The following is a 26034-nucleotide window of genomic DNA, read 5'->3' as shown; positions in this document are numbered from 1 at the left end:
CCCTGACCACCCAGACCCTTTCTCAACTCCTCCCTGAAAACCATGCAACACTCCTCCCTTTTCAGCTTCCACCATTTTGTCCTCTGCTCTGCCTTTGTCCTCTTCATCTTCCTTGTCACCAGAGTCATCCTACAAACCACCATCCTATGCTGTCTGGCTACACTCTCACCTACAACTACTTTGCAGTCACTAATCTCTTTCAGGTTACCCCGTCTATACAAGATGTAGTCTACCTGCGTGCTCCTACCTCCGCTCTTATAAGTTACCCTATGTTCCTGTTTTTTCTGGAAAAAGGTGTTCACTACAGCCATTTCCATCCTTTTTGCAAAATCTACCACCATCTGTCCCTCTGCATTCCTATCCTGGATACCAAATCTGCCCATCACTTCTTCATCCCCTCTATTGCCTTCACCAACATGTCCATTGAAGTCTGCACCAATGACCACTCTCTCATTTCTGGGAATATTCTGCATCACTTCATCTAACTCATTCCAGAACTTCTCCTTCTCTTCAGATTCACATCCCACCTGCGGGGCATAGCCACTAACAACATTGAGCATCACACCTTCAATTTCCAGTTTCAGACTCATAAGTCTATCTGACATTCTTTTCACCTCTAGGACGTTCCTAACAAACTCCTCCTTCAAGATAACTCCTACTCCATTTCTCTTCTTGTCAGTACCATAATAGTACAACTTAAAGCCTGCTCCTAAGCTTCTAGCCTTACTACCTTTCCACCTGGTCTCCTGGACACACAGTATATCCACCTTCCTTCTCTGCATCATGTCGACCAGCTCTCTACGTTTTCCTGTCATAGTCCCAACATTCAAAGTCCCTACTCTCAGTCCCAGACTCTTTCCCTTCCTCCTCTCTCTCTGTTTCCGAACACGCACTCCTCCTCTTCTTCTTGTTCTTGTTCTTCGACCCACAGTAGCCCAATTTCCATTAGTACCCTGTAGGTCATCAGTACCAATGGCGGTCGTTGTTAACCCGGTCCGCGACCGATCCGGTATGGTATAGTTTTGGTTGTCTCGCATATTTGGTTTTGGCAAAAGTTTTACGCCGGATGCCCTTCCTGACGCAACCCTCTGCATTTATCCGGGCTTGGGACCGGCACAGGGAGACACTGCTCCGTGTCCCCCCAAGGCAGGCTTGGAGAGGCACGGGCCAGTGCCGCCCTGAGGCTGCATTCTACCAGCGACTTCCGTACCTCTGAAAATTAATCATTTCAACATTCGAGCTAACTTTTAAAACCAACTGAGAAAGGCTGAACAAAAATGGCACCGAAAAGAAAATCATATTCTGCAGGTTACAAGCTGGAAAGAGTGAAATATGCTGCTGAAAACAGTGATCGAGCAGCAGAAAGAAAGTTTGAAGTTAGTGAGAAACTTGTAAGGGACTGGCGGAGAGCGGAGGTTACTCTTACTGAAATGAAGGAAACTAAAAAAGCTAATCTTGGGCTAAAAGCTAGCTGGCCACGGCGAGAGGAACCAGTTCACACTTGGTGTTTGAACAAGGTGCTGCCGGGAGAGGCTTGGCAACAGGACAGTTGTGTCTTCAAACCCAGGTAGTTGCCATGGAGATGAATATAAATGAGTTTGCGGGAGGAGCTTCCTAGTGTTACCGCTTCATGCAACGCCATCGCCTCTCTGTCAGAACAAGGACGCCGTCCTGTCGGGATCCAGAAAGGCTGGAATAATTGGAACTGCAAGTGACGATGACGCTGACGTAGCGACGTATCGGTAGAAGAGGAAGCGACGCGTTGTCTACCTTCGGAGTCGACGGAGTTGTTCAGAAGTGACACCGAAGAAGAAGATTTTGTTGGATTTAGTGATTAAGAGTGACACCGATTGTTTGGTTGTAGCATGTGCTATATGCTATAGCTACTTGAATGACTCACCGTAATATGTTACGTTAGCATAGCCTAGCAGGCACGTTCTCAGTCCGTTGTTTATAAAGGCTATTCTAGGCTATACTTATTCAGCCTGTTGTTCTCTATTCTATTTGTATTTTAAATTGCCTTTCAAGATGAAATGTCTATTCTTGGTGTTGGATTTTATCAAATGAATTTCCCCCCAAAAATGCGACTTATACTCCAGTGCGACTTATATATGTTTTTTCTGTTCTTCATTATGCATTTTTGGCTGGTGAGATTTATAATCCGGAGCGTCGTATAGTCCGAAAAATACGGTACTAGTTACGGTTCAAATGCCCTCTCATTGGTCAGAGGAATTCAGACTGATAATCAGATACATTGATTTGTACTGTTATTTAAAATGACTGTTTTCAAAGGCTACAAGCAACAAAAAATTCACGCTTCCTTCGTCACTCGCCGGGTTTCAGAATTACGACGATGAACATTCTACAGAATAGCGACACGTTGTCTACCTTCGGAGTTGGCGGAGCTGTTCAGAAGTGACACCGAAGAAGAAGATTTTGTTGGATTTAGTGATTAAGAGTGACAAGAGGGACTGGCGGAAAGCGGAGGTTACTCTTTGCAGCTGCTTTCGGTGCAGAACCCGTCCAGGAGACCATCTGGAAGGAGGAACCCGGTCCAGACCGACGGGAGCGGACAGTGACGGGCCGCCTCGACCTCAAACCTTCATGCGGTCCGTCGGCGGTTTGATTTTATCCGCGAGAGCGGCGGGTTTTGACTCACTCGCGGACGTTTCACGCGGACTTGTCTTCAGCGGTTCCATGCGTCGCATCTCTAAACACCTTCGGACGCGATCTACCCCGTTCCTTTCGCGTGAGTTGCATTTTTGCTCCGATCGATCGCCCAGAATCCATTCCGGGTCTTTCAGACGGCATCGCCGCTGATTGGGTCGAACAAGCAAAGTAAACACAGTGAGACGTATTATGTCTATAAGTAAACAACGGCAGAACAATGAGCCTCCTGCTTCTTGGAATTCTGCGCTGGCGTACGACTGCAAGCAGCAGATGGAGAAGGGAAAAAGAATCGTTCCGCCTGGCGTGATGCGCCGTGCATGCGCCTTGTTTGTTTGTTTTTGTTTTTTTTTAAAAGGCTAATTTCTTAGACGCACGCACACAATTAGCAACCGGAATTTTTTTTTGACATGTCACTGAAAATACCGAGCGAATTTGAGCGGCGTGCGTGTTTTTTTCCTAAAGCTGCCGAGGTGAAAGTCAAGTTTTTTTATTTATTCTTGTGAAATTTGGGTCCAGGCATGAAGATGCGATGAGCCGCTTCCCCTTGTTTGAGAAAAGTTTTGAAACGTCTGCGCTGTCAGGGCTCCTGCATCCCCACCACGATGTCTCAATTCCCACATCCTCTCTTGTTTTCGATCTAAACCGACCTTGATATTTCCGCTCCTCGATGAGAGTCTCGTATTTTGGCCTCTTCGAAAGGCCAGAAGTGTCCGGTATTGACATTTTTTTTTTGTTTTTTTATTTGCTGCGTTTCAAACAACCAGGAAGCGCTGACAGCAAAAAACCAACAAATCAATCATGGGAGTCACATGTTTATTCAGCAAAGGACACGTCGACAATTGTTCTGCTTTGTTTTCCGTGATGTAGCGGTTAGCGCTGCTAGCCTCATCGCTAGGTGGGGTTCCTGGATTGGTTCTGTGTGCAGTTTGCATGACTGTCTTGCTGTTTCCTCCAAAAACATGCATTTGGTTACGAAATAGTTGGCTTAAAATTCCCCGAACATGTGAATCATCGGGCGATCGGTCGCAGGGTACCATATTGTGCGGACCATAACTCGCAATATCAATAAGACGCACCACGTGATAAAACATACGGCACGTAAAACCAAACAAAATTCTCAGTTTAGTCGAGCTCTATTCATCTTATTGGTTGGTTCAATAACCCGCCATCTCGCTTTGTTTCCTCAGAAACTCATGTTCTTTACTTGCCGCGGTTCATCTGCTTGCTTCCGTACCGTCGCTTCATTCATGTTGAATTCTTTGGCGGCGGCTCCGTTCCCATCGTCTACCGCGGGTCTGATCGCCTTGAGTTTGAATTCCATTTTTGCCATTTTTGGGCGTCTTCATGCACACAAATGTGCAGGAATATTCTGTGGATAAGGTACTTTGCTCCAGATGTGGCTCGTAGGGTTGAAGTCGCCGTCTGCAGGCGGCACTGCATGGCGGTTCGGCGTCCCAAAACCGAAGGGAGAAAGAAGAGTCGTGTCTCATTCATAAACGTAAATACCGCCTTCCGACTTTCGGAGCGACGGTAACACCTGTCCTGGCTGAAGAAGGGCAGGTCCGGACCTGCCGCGCAGCCACAACCTCCCCGCCTTCTTTCCGAGCAGCTCGGTTGAACAGGCTGCGACCTGAGCCTTCGCAAAGAAGGGACGGGGGCTTTGTTTGCGGTGTCGGACGAGCGCGTCGTCTTGTTTATGGACGGCACCCGACGTAAGTAGAGGCGGTGAGTCACGATACGAGGGAAAAAGGTATCGTAATTTAAGAACGGACTTTATTGCAGGCAGCATGAACACACGGAACGTTCTTCTTACGCGAGACGCAAAACACGCAGACGTAACACACTGATGTAGCAGTAGCGCCACCTATAGGTAAAAGTACCGCCCGTTTACAACAAAAGGCTGCTCAAATTCATGTAGGACGATTAATACATGTGTAGGTCTGCAGGACGAGCTGTGTGTGTGTGTGTGTGTGTGTGTGTGTGTGTGTGTGTGTGTGTACACGTTGAACTGAGCCGCTACGGGTTCCAGTGTTATAATAACACTGCCGCCGCATTAGCAAGCATAGCTTTAGTCTGATGAAAAAGATAATAAATCAATAGTGCAAATCGTATTTTCATGTGTTTACATTTAGTTATAAGACTCTTGTGTTTCTATTGAATATCAGTTCTTGATCATTTGATGACCAGCAAAATTATAGCATAATTAGCTAGAAGCAACACTAACTCCACATTTTTCCCTTGTTTTAGTGAGAACATTTAATTATAAAAATCTTTATATGTAACTGAACAAAAAAAGATACATGATGAGCAACCTGAGATTCTTTAGGAAAGGCAAATAGCAATTTCAGCAACAGTTTGCCTCTCAGTTTTGTGCGTTTTGTTGTTTTTCGCCACGGCCAACTTGCCGCTGCTCAAATTCATGTAGGCCGATTAATACATGTGTCGGTCTGCGGGACGAGAAGAACCGAGAAGAACGAAACAAAACATCGGAAAAAGAAGGCCGGGATCTCGCCGATCGCCGCCCGTCTATCTATCGACTATTTATTACTTCTAAAACCATCATAGCGGAGTGAAATAAACGTCGTCCAAGTGTAGTCTAGACAGATGGCCAAGGACTTTTGGGTGGGACGGCAGCCCAGTCCTTCATCCGTGCTCTCTGATTGTCTCTGAGCCTCGCCGGCTGTTTGTAATCTTTCCCCTCCTTCCCTTTTTCCCCTCCTTCGGTGATAATTGTACATTGAAATTGCGGTAACAGTGGGCGTGTTTTACTTTGCTTTCAGCCCCGTCGGTAGTCCACTTTTCTAAATTTTACAATTATCAGTCTAGCCTCCATTGTTTCCCGGCGAGCCCGGCGTCCGCCGCTGCCTTGGACGTGTTTTCCTGGTGTTGAATTGCTCGGTGAAGGAGGCGGAGAAACGCTTCCCAACAGTCGGAACCGTCCAGTTCGCTTTCGTTTATCGGTTCCCTCTTTCAGCAGCGCCGTGTTTTTTTTTTTTTTTTCCCCCTCTATGAAAATCATCCATCTCCACCGCTGGAGACGAGCCAGAAAGGGTCACAGCAGAAGGAAAATTGTTTTCTATCAGAAAGGAAGATGTTTGTAATGTCTACATTGTGATCCGTGTGTGTGTGTGTGTGTGTGTGTGTGTGTGTACACGTTGAACTGAGCCGCTACGGGTTCCAGTGTTATAATAACACTGCCGCCGCATTAGCAAGCATAGCTTTAGTCTGATGAAAAAGATAATAAATAAATGGTGCAAATCGTATTTTCATGTGTTTACATTTAGTTGTAAGACTCTTGTGTTTCTATTGAATATCAGTTCTTGATCATTTCATGACCAGCAAAATTATAGCATAATTAGCTAGAAGCAACACTAACTCCACATTTTTCCCTTGTTTTAGTGAGAACATTTAATTATAAAAATCTTTATATGTAACTGAACAAAAAAAGATACATGATGAGCAACCTGAGATTCTTCAAGAAAAGCAAATAGCAATTTCAACAACAGTTTGCCTCTCAGTTTTGTGCGTTTTGTTGTTTTTCGCCACGGCCAACTTGCCGCCTCCACACCGAGCGTTCCGGTTTCTTATTAACCTCAACAAACCAATCAGAAGTGGTCCATTTTTCTTGGAAAACCCTTCACTCCGTGTCCACTTTTCTCTTTCTTGACGACGACGTCTTGCCGATGAGGCTGTCGGATTCAGGTTCATTTTTAACAATTAGTAAAAATGCTACTTACAGAGCTGGAAGCCACATTGCTCGTCACCTAGCGTTGTGACGTGTTGCTAACACTGACCAAAACAGTGCAGCCCTAGCAGACAATATAGGAACTGTTGATTGAACATGATTTTGATGTATTTTTTCCAATTCATTCCACGGGCCGGCCCGGACCCCCCGGCGGGCTGGTTCTGGCCCGCGGGCCGTGCGTTTGATCAACTCATGATTCTCAAAATGCGCGATTATAAATAAATCTCATCATGTCCAATGTGAAAGGCTCTTGCGCCGATGCTGTTGAGTCAGATTTTATTTATATGGCGCCAAAATCACAACAGTTGTCATGTGACACTTTCCAGGTCCAGAAAGCATTCTTTGATATGATTTATAGAAACAGAACCTCCCAAACCCTCACGAGGAAGCTCTTGGCGGCAACGGCGAGGAAAATCTACCTCTTACCGCAACTTCGACGGGTCCGAACTCTAGGTGGGCAGCTTTCTGTCCTGACCGGTCAAAGAAGAAAGACAGAGCGAGCGAAAAAGAAGGACGGCACTGGAGTGAACGGCAGAAATTAGCTCATAATAACAGCAGCGCTAACACTTACGTCTCGCTGCAATAAACATGATACAATAACAGGATGGATGACGTCGAGTTCCTATACGAAAAAATCCAACCGGTGTCCACGATAAAGAGTTCTTGCTAATTTTCAACTCTGGTCCCATCGTTGAGATGTGTTTTTTAAATTTTATTGTCATTTACATCGTAGCACCAACCCAAGCAACAGAACTGCCCCAATTTTCAAGGACGTCTTCATCTTGTCTCGCTTTGGCTGCCGAACAAACGGCAGAAATTAGCTCATAACAACAGCAGCGCTAAAATAAACATGATACAAAAACAGGATGGATAACGTCGAGTTTCTATACGAAAAAATCCACGATAAAGAGTTCTTGCTCATGTTCAGCTCTTGTCACATCGTTGAGATGTGATGAAATTAGCTCATAATAACAGCAGCGCTAACATAAACATGATACAATAACAGGATGGATGTCGAACTGACCTCGAGTTTCTATACGAAAAATCCAACCATAAAGTCCACGATAAAGAGTTTATAGTTCTTGCTAATTTTCAACCCTCGTCCCCTCGTTGGGATGTGTTTTTTAATTCCATTTTCATTTACATCGTAGCGCCAACCCAAGCAACAGAACTGCCCCAATTTTCGAAGACGTCTTCATCTTGTCTCGCTTTGGCTGCCGAACCTGTTCCTCTCCCGGTTCCCGGGACTCGGCGCCGTCGTAGCTCTTCATTTCCACAAAGCGTCCCATTGTCAGATTGAAAACAGAAACAAAAGACCTGCACCGCTGTGGACGCCGCCGGGTGTGTTTGCATGACATCGGGTTATGTTTGGACACATTTTCTGGCTCACTTCTGTCGTTTTACGGCGCATTTTAAACAAAAACCCCTTTGCTCTTCGCACCGGGTCAGATTTTTTGAAAGGGCGTGAAGTGTACACACACACACACACACACACACACACACACACACACACACGCTTCAAGACATCTGTAAAATCACAACAAAGCTTTATTCCTGTTCGGCTTTCCACAAAATCCAAATGCAGACACTGGTAGAAAAAGGGGACTTTGGTGTATATTTGTTGGATATTGATGTTTGTGTAGCGTATTTGCGTGTATTAACCCGTGCAAAACGTGTGTATTTTTATTTTGTCACCAACCGTTCAAAGTAATGCTTCCATTTTAACTATTCGCCCTTTATACAATATCTATTAAGATGTAGGTGACTTTATATTTTGCATTTGTGTTTTATGTTTTTCCCGATAAGCGTCTAGAAATAAGCGAAAGAGGTTTACAACGACCATTTGGATCTGGAGAATATAGTTTTTTTTTTACATTTTCAGAACGTGATTCGGCTATGAAACAATAAACCCCCCCTGCCTCTTGACGCTTTCACCGCTGTGATTTTGGAAAATCAGAACAAAACCCCGGTTGTTGTCGAGAATATCTTATTGCCCTCCGTCTTCGGCTGCGTCTGGTGGAGAGAGTGATGGGAAACACTGCCGTGAAGGAGCTTTGCTGCTGTTTTTGTGATAATACGAATCGGAATATTTATCCGTGGCGTTTTCCTAGCACCGTATATCAATTCATTCATTTGTTTATTATGTACACTACTCATCCTGCACTCAGGGTTCACCCCGGACCGGCCGCCACCGTCCGTGGAGGTTCCCGGTCATCAAGGTCATGGTGAATTCTTGTTGAAATCTTCTTATCGTGGTAACTGGACTTGTATGTCTTCACTTGTTGACGTTGCAGCCCTCATCCCAGAGGCTTCTTCAGCTCTAATCACCTGCGAGGAGTTTCCCAATGAGTTTGTCCAGGGTTTTGGGCGGGTCCAGATTATGGTGGCTTGTCGTGTAGTTGATCTGCAGAAACTAGGTGTAAGGGGGTTGTCGTGGTAACAGGGGTGTCGTTCATTGGAACAAGAGCAACTTTTGTGGATTACCTGGATTGGAATGTGAAGAGTTAAAGCTAAACAAAGAGAACTGAACTGAGGCTCATGTGGACAATACCTTTCCCTGCTTCTGGCGGTGGATCTTTCCTGGTTGCTTGGAGGGTGCAGAAGGTCCCGGTCCATCTCGGTATTGATCCCGGTACGACGACGTACGTTTGTGAAAGATCGTGTCTGAGGCTCCTCCTCTGTTCAGAGATGTTCTCTTGGCTTCTTTGACTCCTCGCTCTGGAACCATCTGTCTTCTCTGGCCACTCTGTCTTCAAACGAACGTCCCTTGTCCTTCAGGCGGAGGTGGACCTGAAGGAGTCCTGAAGTCTCTCCTGTGTCGGGCCGTCCGTTTGTGCAGAGGTCGTTCGGTCTCTCCGATGTAGACCTCATCACAATCCTCAGCGGACACTATATTCTCCATTTTCTGCCTGCCTGGGTGTTTTGTCCTCAGAGTGCTCAGGTTTTTGCTTCAGGGTGTTGCGGGGTTTGAAATGTACGGAATACGGTGTTTGTCCAACACCCTTCGGAGTTTCTCCGAAACACAAGCGACACACGGTATGACCATGTTCTTTGGTTTGTTGTCGTCTTCCTCCCGTTCTTACGTTCCTGCGTCTGGTGCTTTCTGATTTGGCGAAGGCCCAGTTAGGCCACCTCACAGGTTGTACCTCGGTCTTGCGTCCTTCAGGTGTGCCTCGTCTTCAGGTGAAGAAATTCAAGTCCAGTTGCCACGACAAGAAGATTTTGACAAGAATTCGCTCACTCATTTGTTGATTCATACATCACCTCTCTGAGGTCGTGTCTGACAACATACAACCCTTCACATGAGCAACTCTGAGCCATTTCTGGTCTTCAATGAACCTTCTGGAAGTTTTTGGACAGTGGGAGAACATGACTCCAACCAGGGAGCTTCTTGCTGTGAGGCGAAAACTGTGATCAAATGATGGGTTGGCTTCTGGAACAATCATCTGGACACTCGTACGCCAATATCACCGATTTACAATAATCCAGCATGGGAATCCACATCGGGGAGGCGCAAATCAAAAAAGCGCACCTAAATATCTACATGGCTCTTCTCCCTGGGATGAAGATGTTTTGCAGTGACAGAGAAAAACAAGAAATACCGGGCGGCGCTTTTCATATAAATGAATGCTTCCCCTTTGAGCCGCGATATAATTCATTTGGTTGACATCACCTTTTCCCCATGAGCACCCACTAAATGATGCTTGTCGTCATATTTTGAATGGAAGAGCTTGAATTTACAGAAGGTTGGCCGTAAACTGTCCAGAGACAGACAGGGGTCAGGGAGACCATCAGCCCCGGATCGGCGAGGAGTAGTGTTGACTTTGGCGGCCTTTTCAGATTCAGCCTTTCTCTGAAATATCTATCACTTTTACTCATTTTGGCCGTTTGTTTGACGGTAGACTGCGAGAATACACAAAGAAATACTACTTTCTGAAGAGTCGCTGAGCTAATATCCCTCGGACGCGCACCAAACTCAAGCACAGCTTTAAAACAAATCAAAATCTGAATTTATATCACTTCAAAACCGCCCCGGTTTTTTGCCCATTTATAACGGTGACGTGCCGACTTTTCCCTCCGGCATCCTCAGATCTGTTTGCCAGTGTCATGAGTTGAAATGTCTTTTTTTGTTGTCTGTTTTTGCAAATTCATTCATTCATTCGTGTTTTTTCTTTTATTTGTTGTTACCCTAGACGGGTCACATAGAGATACTATACATCCAACCCTACATTCATTCATTCATTCACATATCATATATTAAATACCATTCATTCTCATGCACGCGTCATACCAGAATAAAAGTTTTTATTGGCCAAGTTCGACAAAACAAGGAATTTGTGTCCGGGTTGGCGTTGCTCACTGTACAGGGAAGGGAATAAGGTACCCTAGATTTTGGACTATAGAGCGCACCTTTATGTAGGCCGGGAGTGTCAAACTCAAATACACAGTGGGACGAAATTCAAAACTGGGACAAAGTCGTGGGCCAACATTGATAATTATTGAAAAAAATCTTCCTCCAGATATAACAAGGAACCTTTTCATATGGACCCAAACCAGTTGTGCTTCAAAACTAAATATGGAACAAGCATAGCTTAATAGTATACAATATATAACATAATATTGCACACATGCAAAATCCTGTTTTCTGCCTGAGTAGCAGGGCGCTAGTATTAGCATAAGGTCGCTATGACTACTGTCCACAGAGGAGAGGGCGTTTGTGGGTCCTGTTTAGATTTTTGCCCCAAAACACCAGCAGAAAATTCTGTGATTTGTAGAATTAGCGATACAGGCACTGTATCCAGCTCTAATAGTCATTTGGTATGGCTTTGCGGGCCAAGTATAATCACAGTGCGGGCCAAATTTGGCCCGCGGGCCAGAGTTTGTCGCCTATGATGTCGGCCTTACCTACTCATTTTAAAGCCCAAGTGCATTACAGTAAATCTGAGGAAGAAAATAATAGCTAAATGTAAGACTTGTTAGTGTTAGTGAGCTCTCAAAGCACGACCACATGGCTCCGTTAACCATCCGTACAATCCGAAAGAACGGAGCTGCGCTAAAGCCAGCTGATATGGCTAAAGGAGTGATAACGTTAACATTCCGAGTCAAAGAACGTATTGAATTCATAGGCCGAGCTGTATACTGGAAATTCTGGACTATAGAGCGCACCTTTATATAGGCCGCACCTACTCATGTTTAAAAGAAATTGTACAGAAATAAACCGCACTTGTTCCCATTGAGACATGAGATATTAATGCAGCAAAATGTTACGGCAAAGATTCACACTCGATATTAGGGATTTATTGGTATCTGTTTGCAGCCGTTCAAGCCTTTTCTAAACCTCTTTGTCTTTGACTTGTACTGTTTTCTGGGACTTCGCTGGAGGTTGCAGTTCCGTGGTGGCGAGAACCAGAATAAGCCGGTGCCCAAAATGCAAAGTAGCTTTATGTCGGTGTTGTACATTTTGCGTAACTATAGCTTAAATAACTTGTGATATATTTGCAGTGTATTTGTGAGAGCAGCTTTGTTTGTCGGCAAATTCAGCAACATTCATCCCCTCACTCTTCCATTTCAAAACATTAGAATTCATTGGTGCGATTCAATCTTCAACTGATCGAAGTAGCTTGAAGGTCTAAATTAGCGAGTTGGACAGCAAACCTTGTGTTTTGACTATTTCTGGAAATTCTGGACTATAGAGCGCACCTTTATATAGGCCGCACCCACTCATTTTTAAAAGAAATTGTACATAAATAACCCGCAGGAGTCCCCGTTGAAAAATTTGATATTAACGCAGCAAGATGTTACAGGAAAGGTTTTTCTGAAACTTTTAGTTCATTAAATGACGGTAACATCTACAACTTATGATGCAAATGCTTGTTTTCGGGAACAGTGCTCGTGTGTTTTAACTATTTCTATGGCGTAAATTCTGGACTATAGAGCGCATCTTTATATAGGCCGCACCCACTCATTTTTAAATGAAATTGTACATAAATAAGCCGCAGGAAAGGAAAGATTTTTCTGAAAACTTTTAGTTCATTAAATGGCGGTAACATCTACAACTTATGATGCTAATGCTTGTTTTCAAGAACAGATGCCGAACTCACGTGCAGCAGCTCTGTTTCCTTCTTGGACGGCCGGACGGGTCGCGTTCAACCCGAAAGCCGCATCAAATGCATTTCTGCTTGTGTTTTTCGTGACGGGTGTGTGTTTGTGTGCGAAAAGCGCAAAATGTGATCGTAAATACGAGCGGGTTTGTCGAAACGGCTTCATTCGTCCACCGTGAAGGAAGGAAGCTGCTGTAATTACTTGAAAATAATCAATAGATCGGACGCACTGTTGTAAAAGTTGCGGTTCTCAAAGCGTGTGAAAGAAGTAGAGGCTTATCTGCCGGAATTTGCAATAAGCAAGAACAAAATAAAGCAAGATAAATAAGAAGGGAAAAAGTAGTTAATACATGTAAAAACACCTGTCAGAATCGAACCCAGGACTTGTTGTTTATTGATGAACCCCAAACTAGCTTTGGAAAATCACATGAAACAGTTGCGCTGCAAAATACGACCCAGAGCGGCGAATTATTCCAAAACTCTCCTTCCAATAAACACGGGATTTAACCATTTTCACCCTTTTCCTGAAAAGTCGTCACGGTTGTGCGAGGAGCGTCCAAACACCCGTTCAATGTACACTGCTCAAAAAAATAAAGGGAACACTTAAAAAACACATCCTAGATCTAAATGAATGAAATATTCTTATGAAATACTTTGCTCTTTACACAGTTGAATGTGCTGACAACAAAATCACACAAAAATGATCCATGGAAATCAATTGTATCAACCCATGGAGGTCTGGATTAGGAATCACACTCAAAATTAAAGTGGTTTTGGTGTTTATTTTTTGGAGCAGTGTATAATGTAAAAAAAATATATATATATATATATATTTATAAGGCAAAAAATTGTAATAAATATATATAGATGTATCACATATAAAAAATATAAACAACAACTTGAAGAATAAATACATCAATGTGTAGAAAGAAAAAATTAAAAAGTGAAGAAGTAAAAAAAAGTGAAAAAGGGAATATTATACATTGTTATTTTAGTGTTCCCTTTATTTTTTGAACAGCGTGTGATATAATTTATATATATATATATATAAAAATATATAATGTAAAAAAAAATATACACACACACACACACACACACATATATATATATATACACTGCTCCAAAAAATAAAGGGAACACTTAAAAAACACATCCTAGATCTAAATGAATGAAATATTCTCATGAAATACTTTGCTCTTTACACAGTTGAATGTGCTGACAACAAAATCACACCAAAATGATCAATGGAAATCAATTGTATCAACCCATGGAGGTCTGGATTAGGAATCACACTCAAAATCAAAGTGTAAAAACAAACTCCAGGCCGATCCAACTTTGATGTAATGTCCTTAAAACAAGTCCAAATGAATCTGTGTTGCTTCCTGAGTGGACACTATGATTTCACACAAGTGGGATTGACTTGGAGTTACATTGTGTTGTTCAAGTGTTCCCTTTATTTTTTTGAGCAGTATATATTCAAGCATTAGCTCTGTATCTTAAGACTTGGGAGTCCCTGTTCAGTAAGTTGCCTTCAATGGTGATTTAAAAAAAAAAAAAAAAAAAAAACACGGTTTGTAATAAGAATAAACCAATAGATTCACACACACTGCTCAAGAAAAAAAAAAAAAAACACTAAAATAACACATCCTAAATGTGAATGAATGAAATATTCTTATGTGCCGACAACAAAATGATCAATGGAAAGCAAATGTATGAACCCATGGAGGTCTGGATTTGAAGTCAAACTCCAAAAACACACTCCAGGTTGATCCAACGTCCTTAAAACAAGTCCAAATGAATCCGTGTCGCTTCCTAAGTGACACAAGTGTGACTGACTTGGAGTTACATTGTGTTGTTCAAGTGTTCCCTTTACTTTTTTTGAGCAGTATATTTCCAGCCCTGGTTCTTCGAAGGGATCCACGAGATACTCAAACCGTCGGGGGCGAATCGCGGCGAATCTCGTAACGTAGCCGAGAATCCCTCTTTGCGAGACCACTTGTGAGGTTCCCGACCTCGGCCTGCGTGATCCCGCCTGAGGTATGTGTGTCCCATTTGGCCGACTGCAGCCCCCGGAGAGCAGATCAGTGGTGTTTTTCCAGCTCCTCTGGCATCCAGTCTCCCAGGTGAGCGCGAGCCAAGCCAAGTGCTGAGAGCTCTTGGCCCTCGTCTCCGGCTGCCTTTATTAAAGACGCCGGCGGCTGCCAGCTCATTTGTGTCGGTCGCGGTCCAGACAATATCGAATCGTTTACATTTGGATTAAAACAAATTGATTCAGCGGAGGTGAACGGAGCGCAGAGGAGGCAGGAGGGTTTAGCGGATGAAGACAGCCGGAGCGCCTCCACCAACGTTTTATTTTGTGTTTTATATCCCGCAAATATTTTTGTTAGCAGCCAGAAAGCAACAGGCGCCCCCTCCTCCCGCCCCCGAAACTGGGTCGAACGATGAATGAAGATATTAAAAAATCAAGCGCGGCCCCCGGGAGAATAATGTGAATAATGTAGCGTAAAGTTATGCTTTAGACTTGAAATATTGACTGGCTTTGCTTCCGTTCGCTCAGGTTTCAGCCAATCAGGTTGCATACCTGCTCCTCCAGCCGTCGGTAATTCTATCCGAGCTTCGCTAATTTTACTCGCTTCTACGAAGACCACGGGGCCGTGATTGAACATCGGGCTGACTTTAAAAAAAAAAAAAAAAAAAAAAGTGACTGCTCCTTGGATATGGACTTAAATGTGACGCTGTAAAAAAGACAAACTACTAAATAAAATCCCCAAAAAAAACAGAGAAATTATTAATGGCAGTAAGTATGTAAATATACCGCTCAAACAACACAATGTAACTCCAAGTCAATCACATTTGTGTGAAATCAAACTGTCCACTGATTCATTTTGACCTGTTTTAAGAACATTATATCAAGGTTGGATCAGCCTGGAGTAAATAAATAAAGGATAAAAAACACTTTTATTTGGAGTTTGACTCCAAATCCAGATCTCCATGGGTTCATACATTGGATTTCCATTGATATTTTTGCTGTGATTTTGTTGTCGGCACGTTCCAAGACGTATTTCATAAGAATATTCCATTCATTCAGATCTAGGATGTGTTATTTTCGTGTTCCCTGTATTTTTTTAAGCAGTATATTATCCTAAAGGGCATATGACAAAAATTGCACTTATGCTCTTGTATGGGAGTGGTTATGGGAGTGGAGATACAGCTGGAAACGCATCTCGAAATCGGGACGGGCAGAACGTTCATGTATTTATCCAAAAATGTTTATTTGCAAGCGCGTCGTCTTGCACCTCGGCCTTTCCGCTGATTCTAATCAGACGCCCCCTAGTGGTGACTGTGGGTATTGCAGTCCCTTTGAAACCAGGTGAAACGCAAGACTTCCTCAAAACGATGAATATTTGCCAAACGCCGGCGAATTCGGATTCCGCAAGATGTTGGCCGTAATCCCGTTGATACGCGCTCATAATATGAACTCGATTAATGAGGAAAAAATCGGATAAAATTGGATGAGAAACATATAGCGAGGGTTTCTTTTGTGTGACACGATGGGAGGAAAAATTGAATAGAAAAAGTTTCTACAGGTTTTTTTGAATTTTTGAATGAACTGAACAGCATTTTATGTCATAGCATTTCGAATTAAATCGGCATCTAGCTAGAATCTAATAGCTGGTTTTTGGCGGCGCGGCGGTTAGCGCTCTCACCTCACGGCCAGAAGATTGCAGATTAGCTCGGTCGGGTTTTCCGGTTTCCGTCCCATATTTCAAAAACGTGAACTACGTCAAGTTCTAAACTGAGAATGCTTGTATTTTTGTATCCGTATACTTGAATCTATTCATGGATTTCTGATGGCTGCTGATCGGCGGTTCAGCGATCCTTCGAGAACCAATGAAAACCCCGACTGCCGGCGTTCATGACGTGTCCATTTTTGTAAAAAGGCTGAAGAATTTAAACGTAGAGATTTTGAGATGACGGGCAAACAGTCGCCTAAACCACAAGAAAGAAAAATGGACCGTTTAAACGGGTTTATTTATATTTCTCTGAACGTCTGTTTGAGCTTTAGGAGAACAGTCATATCTGACCGTCCACTGGTTTTGGTCGTTGGGTTTATATCAGCATAAAAGTGAAATGTCAGACACCTTCCAGGCTTTTTGGAAGGTTAACTTACCAAAAAACATTGACATTAGCTTAAAATTATCCACCGTTTCCTCACATGATTATTTTTCCCCCGGCGTTCATGTGTGAATGTCTAAGCTTCATCTCGTTGTCGGCGAAACGCCGTCGATCATAAAGACCATGAACGAAACGCATATTTCCTCACGCCGACGTCACCTGGAAGAAAAGATGAGCCGCTCCGATTATTCCGAGATTTTTGATTTGATTGCAGATGAAAAAGTTCTTGCCCCGAAGCCGGTTCCGAAAAACAAAACCTGTGTTCAGACAGCGCCTTCCCATCCGAGGTGGTCAAATGAGCCTCTTTTAGAAATTCCGAGCGGGGCGATTATTCTGATTATTCGTGGAACGCGTTCCTGCGGGGCGAATGTGACTCCGTTGTAAGGATTGTTGAGCACAATCAGAGTTCATGGACTTTGGCACGAGACGGGAAAGAAAAAAGAAAGAGCTCCAAACATTTTGGAGGAAAAAAAAAGAAAAGTCAAATCTCAATGTCTAATCCGCAAACCCGGCCGAGCAGATTATATAGCGATTGTTTCTTTATCTGTCGTTTTTCACAAAAAACCCGCCGGAGGAGGTTCAGCGAGAGCCGTTGTAGTTTTCAGTCGTGTATTTAACGGTCTGGATATTCAGTGGGAGTGCGTCGCCGGCCGGAGGAACAGACTTTACTTTCCTCCCGGCTCCTCCGACCCCCCGAAATCCCGGATTTGCGGCGTTTCCTTCGCAGACTCGGTGTGGGCCGAGCTCCTTTTGAACCGCGAGATGAGCGGAGACAAATAAAGCTGCGAGCCAGCGCCTCTGTTTTGTCTGTGTCTGGGATCTTGTTTGAAATGTCTTCAGAATTATATTATATATCACCTCCTCCGCTCCGCGCGCTAACGCCTTTTGGCCGCAGAACATAGATTTCATTGTATCCCTCTGCTCACCCCGGGTTCTTACATAAGCACTACAGCCGTGTTTGTGCTTGATTTATCCCGTCTGCACTTGTTCGCTGCAGATGAGCGGCGGCCCACACCTGCCGCCGCCACGGACGTCGGACGTCCAGCGCATTTGGTGCGCGTGAAGCCCGCCTATATAAAAATCCGCTTGGAAAGGAAATGTTTTCAGAGCGCTTCATTTGTTTGTTTTTCCTTTTTTTTTTTTTTTTTTTTTTTTTTAGCTTCCCCTCGCTGAGTATTTTCACGCAAAGCTAACGTCGGTTCCGATGAAGGTCGCGGAGTACGTTGAGGTTCGAACCTGTTTGTACCAGATTAAAAAATATTAAAAAAATATAGAGAGACATCTTTATAAGATAACAATATTTTTAGGAATTTTTCAGTCACAAAATAAATCTTTTTCGAGTCGTATGCAAGATAATTCAAGACGTAAAATTCCAGCCGTTATGTTGTACGTATTAGCATGTGATTGATGGGATTTCCAGCGGGATTTATTTTCACGCGTCTGTCGACTTTCTGATCGATAATCTTTATTGATTAAAGCAACGGCGGCTGGTGAGAAGGTCCCGCGTTTCCATCCCGACCGCTTTCTGCTCCCAGTTTGCACGTTAAGATAAGATGGTTTCCGGGTCACGGCAGCGCAACAATAGCAATATTGATAAATCTTCTTCTTCTTCTCCTTTGGGCTTTTCCCTTCAGGTGTCGCCACAGCGAGTCAACTTTCTCCATCTCACCCTATTCTCTGGATCCTCCTCTCTCACACCAGCTACCTTCATATCTTCTCTCACTACGTCCATACATCTTCTCTTTGGTCTTCCTCCGGACCTCCTGCCTGGCAGCTCCAATTCCAGCATCCGTCTACCAATATATTCTCTATCCCTCCTCTGTCCATGACCCAACCATCTCAGTCTGGCTTCTCTTACCTTCTCTCCAAAACATCTAACATGTGCCGTCCCTCTGATAGACTCATTCCTGATCCTCTCCATCCTGGTCACTCCCAAAGAGAACCTCAACATCTTCATCTCTGCAACCTCTAGTTCTGCCTGCTGTCTTTTGGTCATTGGAACAGTTTCTAGTCCAAACATCATCGCTGGTCTCACCACTGTCTTGTACACCTTTCCTTTTATTCTGGCTGAAAGTCTTCTATCTCTTGGTACCCCTGACACTTTTCTCCACCCATTCCAACCTGCTTGGACCGTCTCCTCACCTCTTTTCCACACTCTCCTACGCTCTGGACTGTTGACCCTAAGTACCTGAGATCCTCCAGCTTCTTGATCTCCACTCCCTGTAGCCTCACCGTTCCACCCGAGTTCCTCTCATTCACACACATATATTCTTTCTCGCTTCGACTAACTTTCATTCCTCTCCTTTCCAGATCATACCTCCACCTCTCTAGATGTTCCTCTACCTGTTGTCTGCTCTCACTACAGATCACAATGTCATCCGCAAACATCATGGTCCATGGGAAAGCAATATTAAAATAGAAGAAACTCAAACCTTGAGTGCAGGATGGGCGTCGCAGATTACGAATGATCTAAATCGGCGAGTAAAACAATGCAGGGCGAGCGTTCGAGGGCGGCGGTAAGAATTGATTTCCTGGACAGAGATAGTGTTTCTGCAACGGCCGGCCTTTTCCTTGTCGGAAAATGCACATCCGACAGCTTGTTATTCTTTTTTTTTTTCGAGACAGCTCGTCACCGAAACGCAATGTTAAACGTTTCGTTTGGCGGGTGATAACACTGAACGCATCGCACACAGGAAACCCCAGCGGCGTCTCGGCCTCGTTCGCCCGCTCCGGGGTTTCAGCTTCCTGATGTCTGGTCTGTAATCCTGATCGCTGACAGATGTGTAAATCGGTCCCACCGAGCCGAACACAAACACACAGATCGCAGATGTGCGGATACCGTTTGCGATATTTGCTTTGCGACGCATCGTCCGACCCGTTTGACTCCGCTTTTCTTCCCCCCCCCCCCCCCCCCCCCCCCCTTCGCCAGTGGTTTGCCATTTGCCGTGCATGAACGGGGGGAAGTGCAGCGCCAGGGATAAGTGTCAGTGCCCTCCCAACTTCACCGGCAAGTTCTGCCAGATGTTGGTGCAGAACGGACACCAGCAGCACCAGCAGCACCAGCAGACGGCAGGCGGTTACAGCCAGACGCAAGTCCACTCCACGCACACGCTGCCTCTGACCTACAGCAACGGTCAAAGTTCTGGTGAGCGACGGCTTATCGGCGCCGAAATTAAAATGACCGATGTTTTCCTTTCATTACTCATCTGTAAACCCTCCCCCCCGCCCGGAAGGATGTGTGTGTGCTGTGTCCGCAAAAAGGAGTCACGTAGCAGCGGAGCAGCGGAGCTAGTAAGCTAACGTGCAAAAAGATTAGCCGCGAATGCGCTAAAACGTCCGTCAGATCGATCGCGTTTTTAATTTGTGCGATAAGACGTGAGACGTCCTCGGGATGGTCGACGAAGAGGAACAAGAGGAGCTAAAGGTGCACGTAAAAAATAAATACCCTGAAGTGTAAAAGCGTAAAATACTTATAGTTTTATCACTTGTTTACTAAGACACTTTATAGTTTCACTGAGACACTTTATAGTTTATAGTTTATTTTTATTTCTGATTCTGCCTTTTCTTTTTATTATCTATTACTATTATATTTTCTGTAACTCTGGCACAACAATTTCCTTCGGGATTAATAAAGTTGTTCTCATCTTATCTTATCTTATCTTATAAAAGTTTCATATCGACCAATTTGCAGGAATAAATAACGAGCGACGTGTTTATTTTACCCAAAACGATCAGAATCCGCCCGGTTTTTGTGGGAGAAACTTTAAAACCGCGGACGCCGGAGTGCTTGTTTTTCCAGCGACGGGCTGGGATTGTTATTCCTGCGTCTGACAGCGTCGAGCAAAGGAAACCCCGCGGAGATACAGCTTCTTGTTTGCTTTGTCACAGGTCACAACTTCTGGAAGGAACGGCCTCCTCGCTTTCATGTGCGACGCTTCGCGACGGCCGCTGAGTCGGGAAAAAGAAAGAAAAACCTGGAAAAAAAAATGTCCAACAATTGGAAGAGTCGACGCTTTTATTATCATGACACGGAGAATAATGAAATTTTAGAGACTCTCGGCTTCGGCGGAATCAAAAACAGGCAAAAACATCCTTAAAAAGTAAACAAAACACAACGATACAACAATAGTAGCATCTCTGGGATCGAGATATAAGACAGAAAAAACAGAAATAACATCTAGAACAACCTGCGGCTCTTTGACTCTCTGGCTTTGGAAATTAATGAACCTATATTTAATTAGAATGTATTTTGTTTTAGTTCGTTCATTTTTAAGAAATATAATTTTAAATTTGAAGATGATGGCAGTAAAAGGACGACACACAAAGAGTGACGACGGCATTTTTGGTTTGTTGCCGGCGGATCATTTAAATTTGCCTTATTTTGTTATTTGTCAATACAGAAATAGACATTGAGTTAAAAGTAATCATCAACCAAATGTCTTTTTTTTAAGTTTTCAAAATGTTTTGTTGCATGCAGAGATTTCATTTTCTCTCCAGTCGGTCACTGATTAAAAAAATAAAATAAAATAGAATTAAATTAAATTAAAAAAAAAAAACACCTTTTATTTATATATAGCATAAAAAAGGAAAAAAAAATTAAAAAATATTATCAAATATTAAAAATATTAAAAATAATATCATGAAATATAGAAAATATACATTGCGTTAATTCATTTTAAAAGGTTTTTGTGGCTCCCAGTTTTTTCTTTCCCACACCTGGTAAAGGTTGTCGACCCCTGAGCTCGAAGAATAAATAGATAAATATGTAATAGGGACTCAAGTTAAACCAGATGCCCTAAAATATTGCGACATATCGTTTTGTGATCGAGCCTCGAGTCTCACAACACCTCATTAATTTTTAGTGACGCTGATTCAATGTTTAACGCTTCCCGCAGAGCCAGAACGTAGAAATATAAACATATGACATATGTCTGCTGTAAAAACAACTCCGTGTACATTGCGTGTGTTCTCTCTGCACAGAAATCAATGAGGCTTGATATTGGAGGACCGTGATGAAATGTAGTGCAGGGCGTTGTGTTTGCATCATAAAATAAATTGTATTCTAGGAGTCTTAATGCACACATGAATAGCTCTTCCGCTAACACAATTCAAACGCGTCACGCTTTCTTTCTTTTTGTTTTCACCATGACAAACACCGGATTCTCGCCGATTATCTCGTCAAACTTGATCCGAAAAGGATGAATTGTTTTTTTTTTTTTTTAGCTTTCTGGGGAGTCATCGCGTTGTATGTAGCGTCGGCTAACTTGTGGCGCTAACGAGGTCGCACCTGTGCTCCTTCAGCCTACAGCCCGAGCTTCGTCAACATTCACATCAAGCATCCTCCGGAGGCGTCGGTCCAGGTCCACCAGGTGTCTCAGCTGGACAACTACCAAAACAACGGACAGACGTTGAAGGGCTCTCAGTCGTCGTCCTCCTCCTCCACCAGCTACAGCTACCACCACACCGAGAGCAGCCAGAAGATCCAGCACCACGGGTACAACGTGGTCTACCCGAGCCAGCACGGCTACCAGACCTCCCACTACCAGCCCGTGGCCTCCAAGAACACGCTGGGCCGCTGCTTCCAGGAGACGGCCGGGAGTCAGGTCTGCTGGCGGTGCTTTTCAAACCGTGTTAGACGGACCGTTAAACGACAAATACACTGAAATAACGTAACAACCCCTGGCCTCGTGCACTACGGCGACATATTGAAGGGGAAACAATATCGTGGTGACGGAAAGACTCAGATGTGAACGTGTTTGAGTTTAAACTATTTGTTTGTCGCGAATTCCGGCATCCCACGCTTTGAAAACCGCGGCTAATTTATGGATTTTTATCGGGTAATTACGGCAGCGTCCTTCCTTCACGGTGGACGAATGAAGCCGTTTCGACAAACCCGCTCGTATTTACGATCACGTCAGCCATTACCGTCACGGAAAAGACGTGCAGAAATGAATTTGATGCGGCTTTCGGGTTGAACGCGACCCGTCCGGCCGTCCAAGAAGGAAACAGAGCTGCTGCACGGGAGTTCGGCATCTGTTGCGGAAAACAAGCATTAGTATCATAAGTTGTAGATGTTATCGTCATTTAATGAACTAGAAGTTTTCAGAAAAATCTATCCTTTCCTGCGGCTTATTTATGTACAATTTCTTTTAAAATTGAGTGGGTGCGGCCTATATAAAGGTGCGCTCTATAGTCCAGAATTTAAGCCATAGAAATAGTTAAAACACACGAGCACTGTTCCCGAAAACAAGCATTTGCATCGTAAGTTATCGATGTTACCCTCATTTAGTGAACTAAAAGTTTTCAGAAAAACCTTTCCTGTAACATCTTGCTGCGTTAATATCTAATTTTTCAACGGGGACTCCTGCGGGTTATTTATGTACAATTTCTTTTAAAAATGAGTGGGTGCGGCCTATATAAAGGTGCGCTCTATAGTCCAGAATTTACAGAAATAGTCAAAACACAAGGTTGGCCGTCCAACTCGCTCATTTAGACCTTCAAGCTACTTCGATCAGTTGAAGATTGAATCGCACCAATGAATTCTAATGTTTTGAAATGGAAGAGTGAGGGGATGAATGTCGCTGAATTTGCTGGCAAACAAAGACGCTCTAACAAATACACTGCAAATATATCACGACAAGTTATTTAAGCTATAGCTGCACAAAATGTAAAACACCGACATAAAGCTATTTTGCATTTTGAGCATCGGCTGGATCCTGACACCACGGAACCGCAACCTTCAGCGCAGTCCCAGAAAACGGTACAAGTCAAAGACAAAGAGGTTTCGAAAAGGCTTGAACGGCTGCAAACAGATACCAATAAATCCCTAATATCGAGTGTGAATCTTTCCCTCAACATTTTGCTGCATTAATATCTCATGTCTCGATGGGAACAAGTGCAGTTTATTTCTGTACAATTTCTTTTAAAAGTGAGTAGGTGCGGCCTATATAAAGGTGCGCTCTATAGTCCAGAATTTCCAGTATACAAGTACATGTATAAATGCTGCCTTTAGCGCATCTCCGTTCTTTCGGATAGTGTGGATGGTTAACGGAGCCACGTGGTCGTGCTTTGAGAGCTCACTAACAAGGACACAAGTCTCACATTTAGCTATTATTTTTAACCTTCAGATTGTCTGTCATACACTTGGGCTTTTTAACACCGCTATCACTCGTACTTTTTACTTTCTGAGGGCTGAATTCATGTTAAAAGCACAAAAAAAAAAAAATCATATTAAGAGGAAAATGAAACAATGAAGGATTTAAACAACTTTGCGCGACTGCCGCTAGGCTACAACGCCACGGTCTTGTTAGCGATTCCAAATATATATATATATAGCGCGATTTTGCCATAAGTTGGAACGTCACTCACGTACGCTAACGCAGTGGTAAAATAATAACCTAGAACATAAAAATACTTTGCAGTAAAAATGAAAAACAAATTGAAAAAAAGACCCATGCTTGGGAGCTACAATGAAGGGCAAAAAGTTTCCGAAAAAAAAAAAGCATCACAAATGAAAAAGTACAACCGGTGAACAAAATAGTTAACAAACTGGTTCCCGTGCAAAATTTGTTTTTAACATCGCAAACGGCGTGTGTGTGTGTGTGTGTGTGTGTGTGTTCACCGACCTGAACGTCAAAGGTGAATCCTCTCTTTTGTTGTCGTTTAGTGTGGGAAGGCCCTTCCGGGTCTCACAAAGCAAGATCAGTGCTGCAACACAATCGGGACATCGTGGGGTTTTCATAAGTGCCAGAAGTGCCCAAAGAAACCATGTAAGTCCAGAATATCTTTGCTACATTTTTACGTCTCATTATTGCGCGTCATTTCTCGCGTTCCAAAGCAAAGCAAAGCAATTTCCCCGTTATTGCGTTAAAAACAGCGAACCGTCATCCGGGTCGCGGTGAGTTCTTGTCGTGATCTCCGAGATCCAGTTGCCACGACAGAGGATTCTAAACAAGAATCCCCAAAAATTGCTTTCACATTTGCAGGTTTTTGTGTTGTTTTTTTTTTGTTTCCCTCCCCATCTCAGGATCCGGCTACAAATGTTATTTCAATGCAAAGCGACTCCTTCGCCGCATCGAGGAAACATTTCCTTGTCGGCGCGTCCCGGCCAAGCACGCGCTTTACCGTCGGAATATAATCCGAGTTCGCCGTATCACGACCGCGGTCCCGTCAGCAGTCGTTCTCGCCGATGTCCGCTCGGCTCATAAACAGCATTATGAGGGAATTTTCAGGCTCGCCGTTTGTGAAATTGGTTCCCCGCTTCTGAACGGCGACGCGAGTTCACTGTGAAACAGTCCATTGTGCCACCGAGACACCGGTAGCTGGTAGATAAATTGGATTTATTAGTCGAACAAACATTGCCTTGTTTTCCGGGCAAAAAAAAAAGAAAAATATCAATCTGCTTTCAAGTATTTGGGTGCCACCTGCCCACTGGCGCCTCTGTCACCATTAAAGTAGGGTCGAGCCTCCCGAGCCGCCGCAGATTAACAGGTTGACTTCGGTCTACATCCCAGCAGCTGCTGTTCTCCAACAATACTCCACACACAACACTGATAATCACGTCCTTCCATAACTTCAGCAAACTCCCAGGATTTGGCCTTAAAGTCACCTGATTTCATTTAGCAACCAAATTATGACGAGAACCAAATGTAGAAAATCAACATCATCGTGCATATATATATATACATATATATACTGCTCAAAAAAATAAAGGGAACACTTGAACAACACAATGTAACTCCAAGTCAATCCCACTTGTGTGAAATCATAGTGTCCACTCAGGAAGCAACACACATTCATTTGGACTTGTTTTAAGGACATTACATCAAAGTTGGATCAGCCTGGAGTTTGTTTTTACACTTTAATTTGGAGTGTGATTCCTAATCCAGACCTCCATGGGTTGATACAATTGATTTCCATTGATCATTTTGGTGTGATTTTGTTGTCGGCACATTCAACTGTGTAAAGAGCAAAGTATTTCACAAGAATATTTCATTCATTTAGATCTAGGATGTGTTTTTTAAGTGTTCCCTTTATTTTTTGGAGCAGTGTATATACATGAATATGTAAAATTATGTATTTCATTGGTAAGACGCCAAACTCGTCATAAAAAAACATCCAATTGAAAAGCTATTTCACCAGGCGCACGCTTTTAAATCAACCACCATTCGGCAAAGCGCTATGAAAAAGATAAAGATGCTATGCTAATGCTAACGCGCAGTGAGCATTCTAATGGTATCGGATATGGGTCGTCTTTATTAACGGCTCACAACCTGTTTTGTGCCACCGATCGTAAAAACTTTTCAGCTCACAGTATTTTATCTGCATACAATCTTTCCACTT

General features: G+C 43.6%; 1 protein-coding gene across 5 annotated transcripts in view; it reads left to right on the top strand.

Moving 5' to 3' along the window:
• The window catches only part of ltbp1 (latent transforming growth factor beta binding protein 1), a 189434-nt gene that overhangs the window by 84380 nt on the left and 79020 nt on the right, over positions 1 to 26034 (top strand). For all 5 annotated transcript variants that reach the window (XM_086164018.1, XM_086163999.1, XM_086163991.1 and 2 more), the window contains exons 6-8: positions 19622 to 19837; positions 21994 to 22295; positions 24359 to 24461. In XM_086164018.1, the coding sequence (XP_086020144.1) occupies positions 19622 to 19837; positions 21994 to 22295; positions 24359 to 24461 (621 nt within the window). The remainder of the gene's footprint in view (positions 1 to 19621; positions 19838 to 21993; positions 22296 to 24358; positions 24462 to 26034) is intronic.

The sequence above is a fragment of the Fistularia commersonii genome, chromosome 2, assembly GCF_037954325.1.
Source record: "Fistularia commersonii isolate RoL2024-O1a breed Wild chromosome 2, RoL_Fcom_v1.0, whole genome shotgun sequence".
NCBI classification, from domain to species: domain Eukaryota; kingdom Metazoa; phylum Chordata; class Actinopteri; order Syngnathiformes; family Fistulariidae; genus Fistularia; species Fistularia commersonii.
Note: the sequence above shows the minus strand (reverse complement) of the source record. Positions and strands in the feature narration are given on the sequence as shown.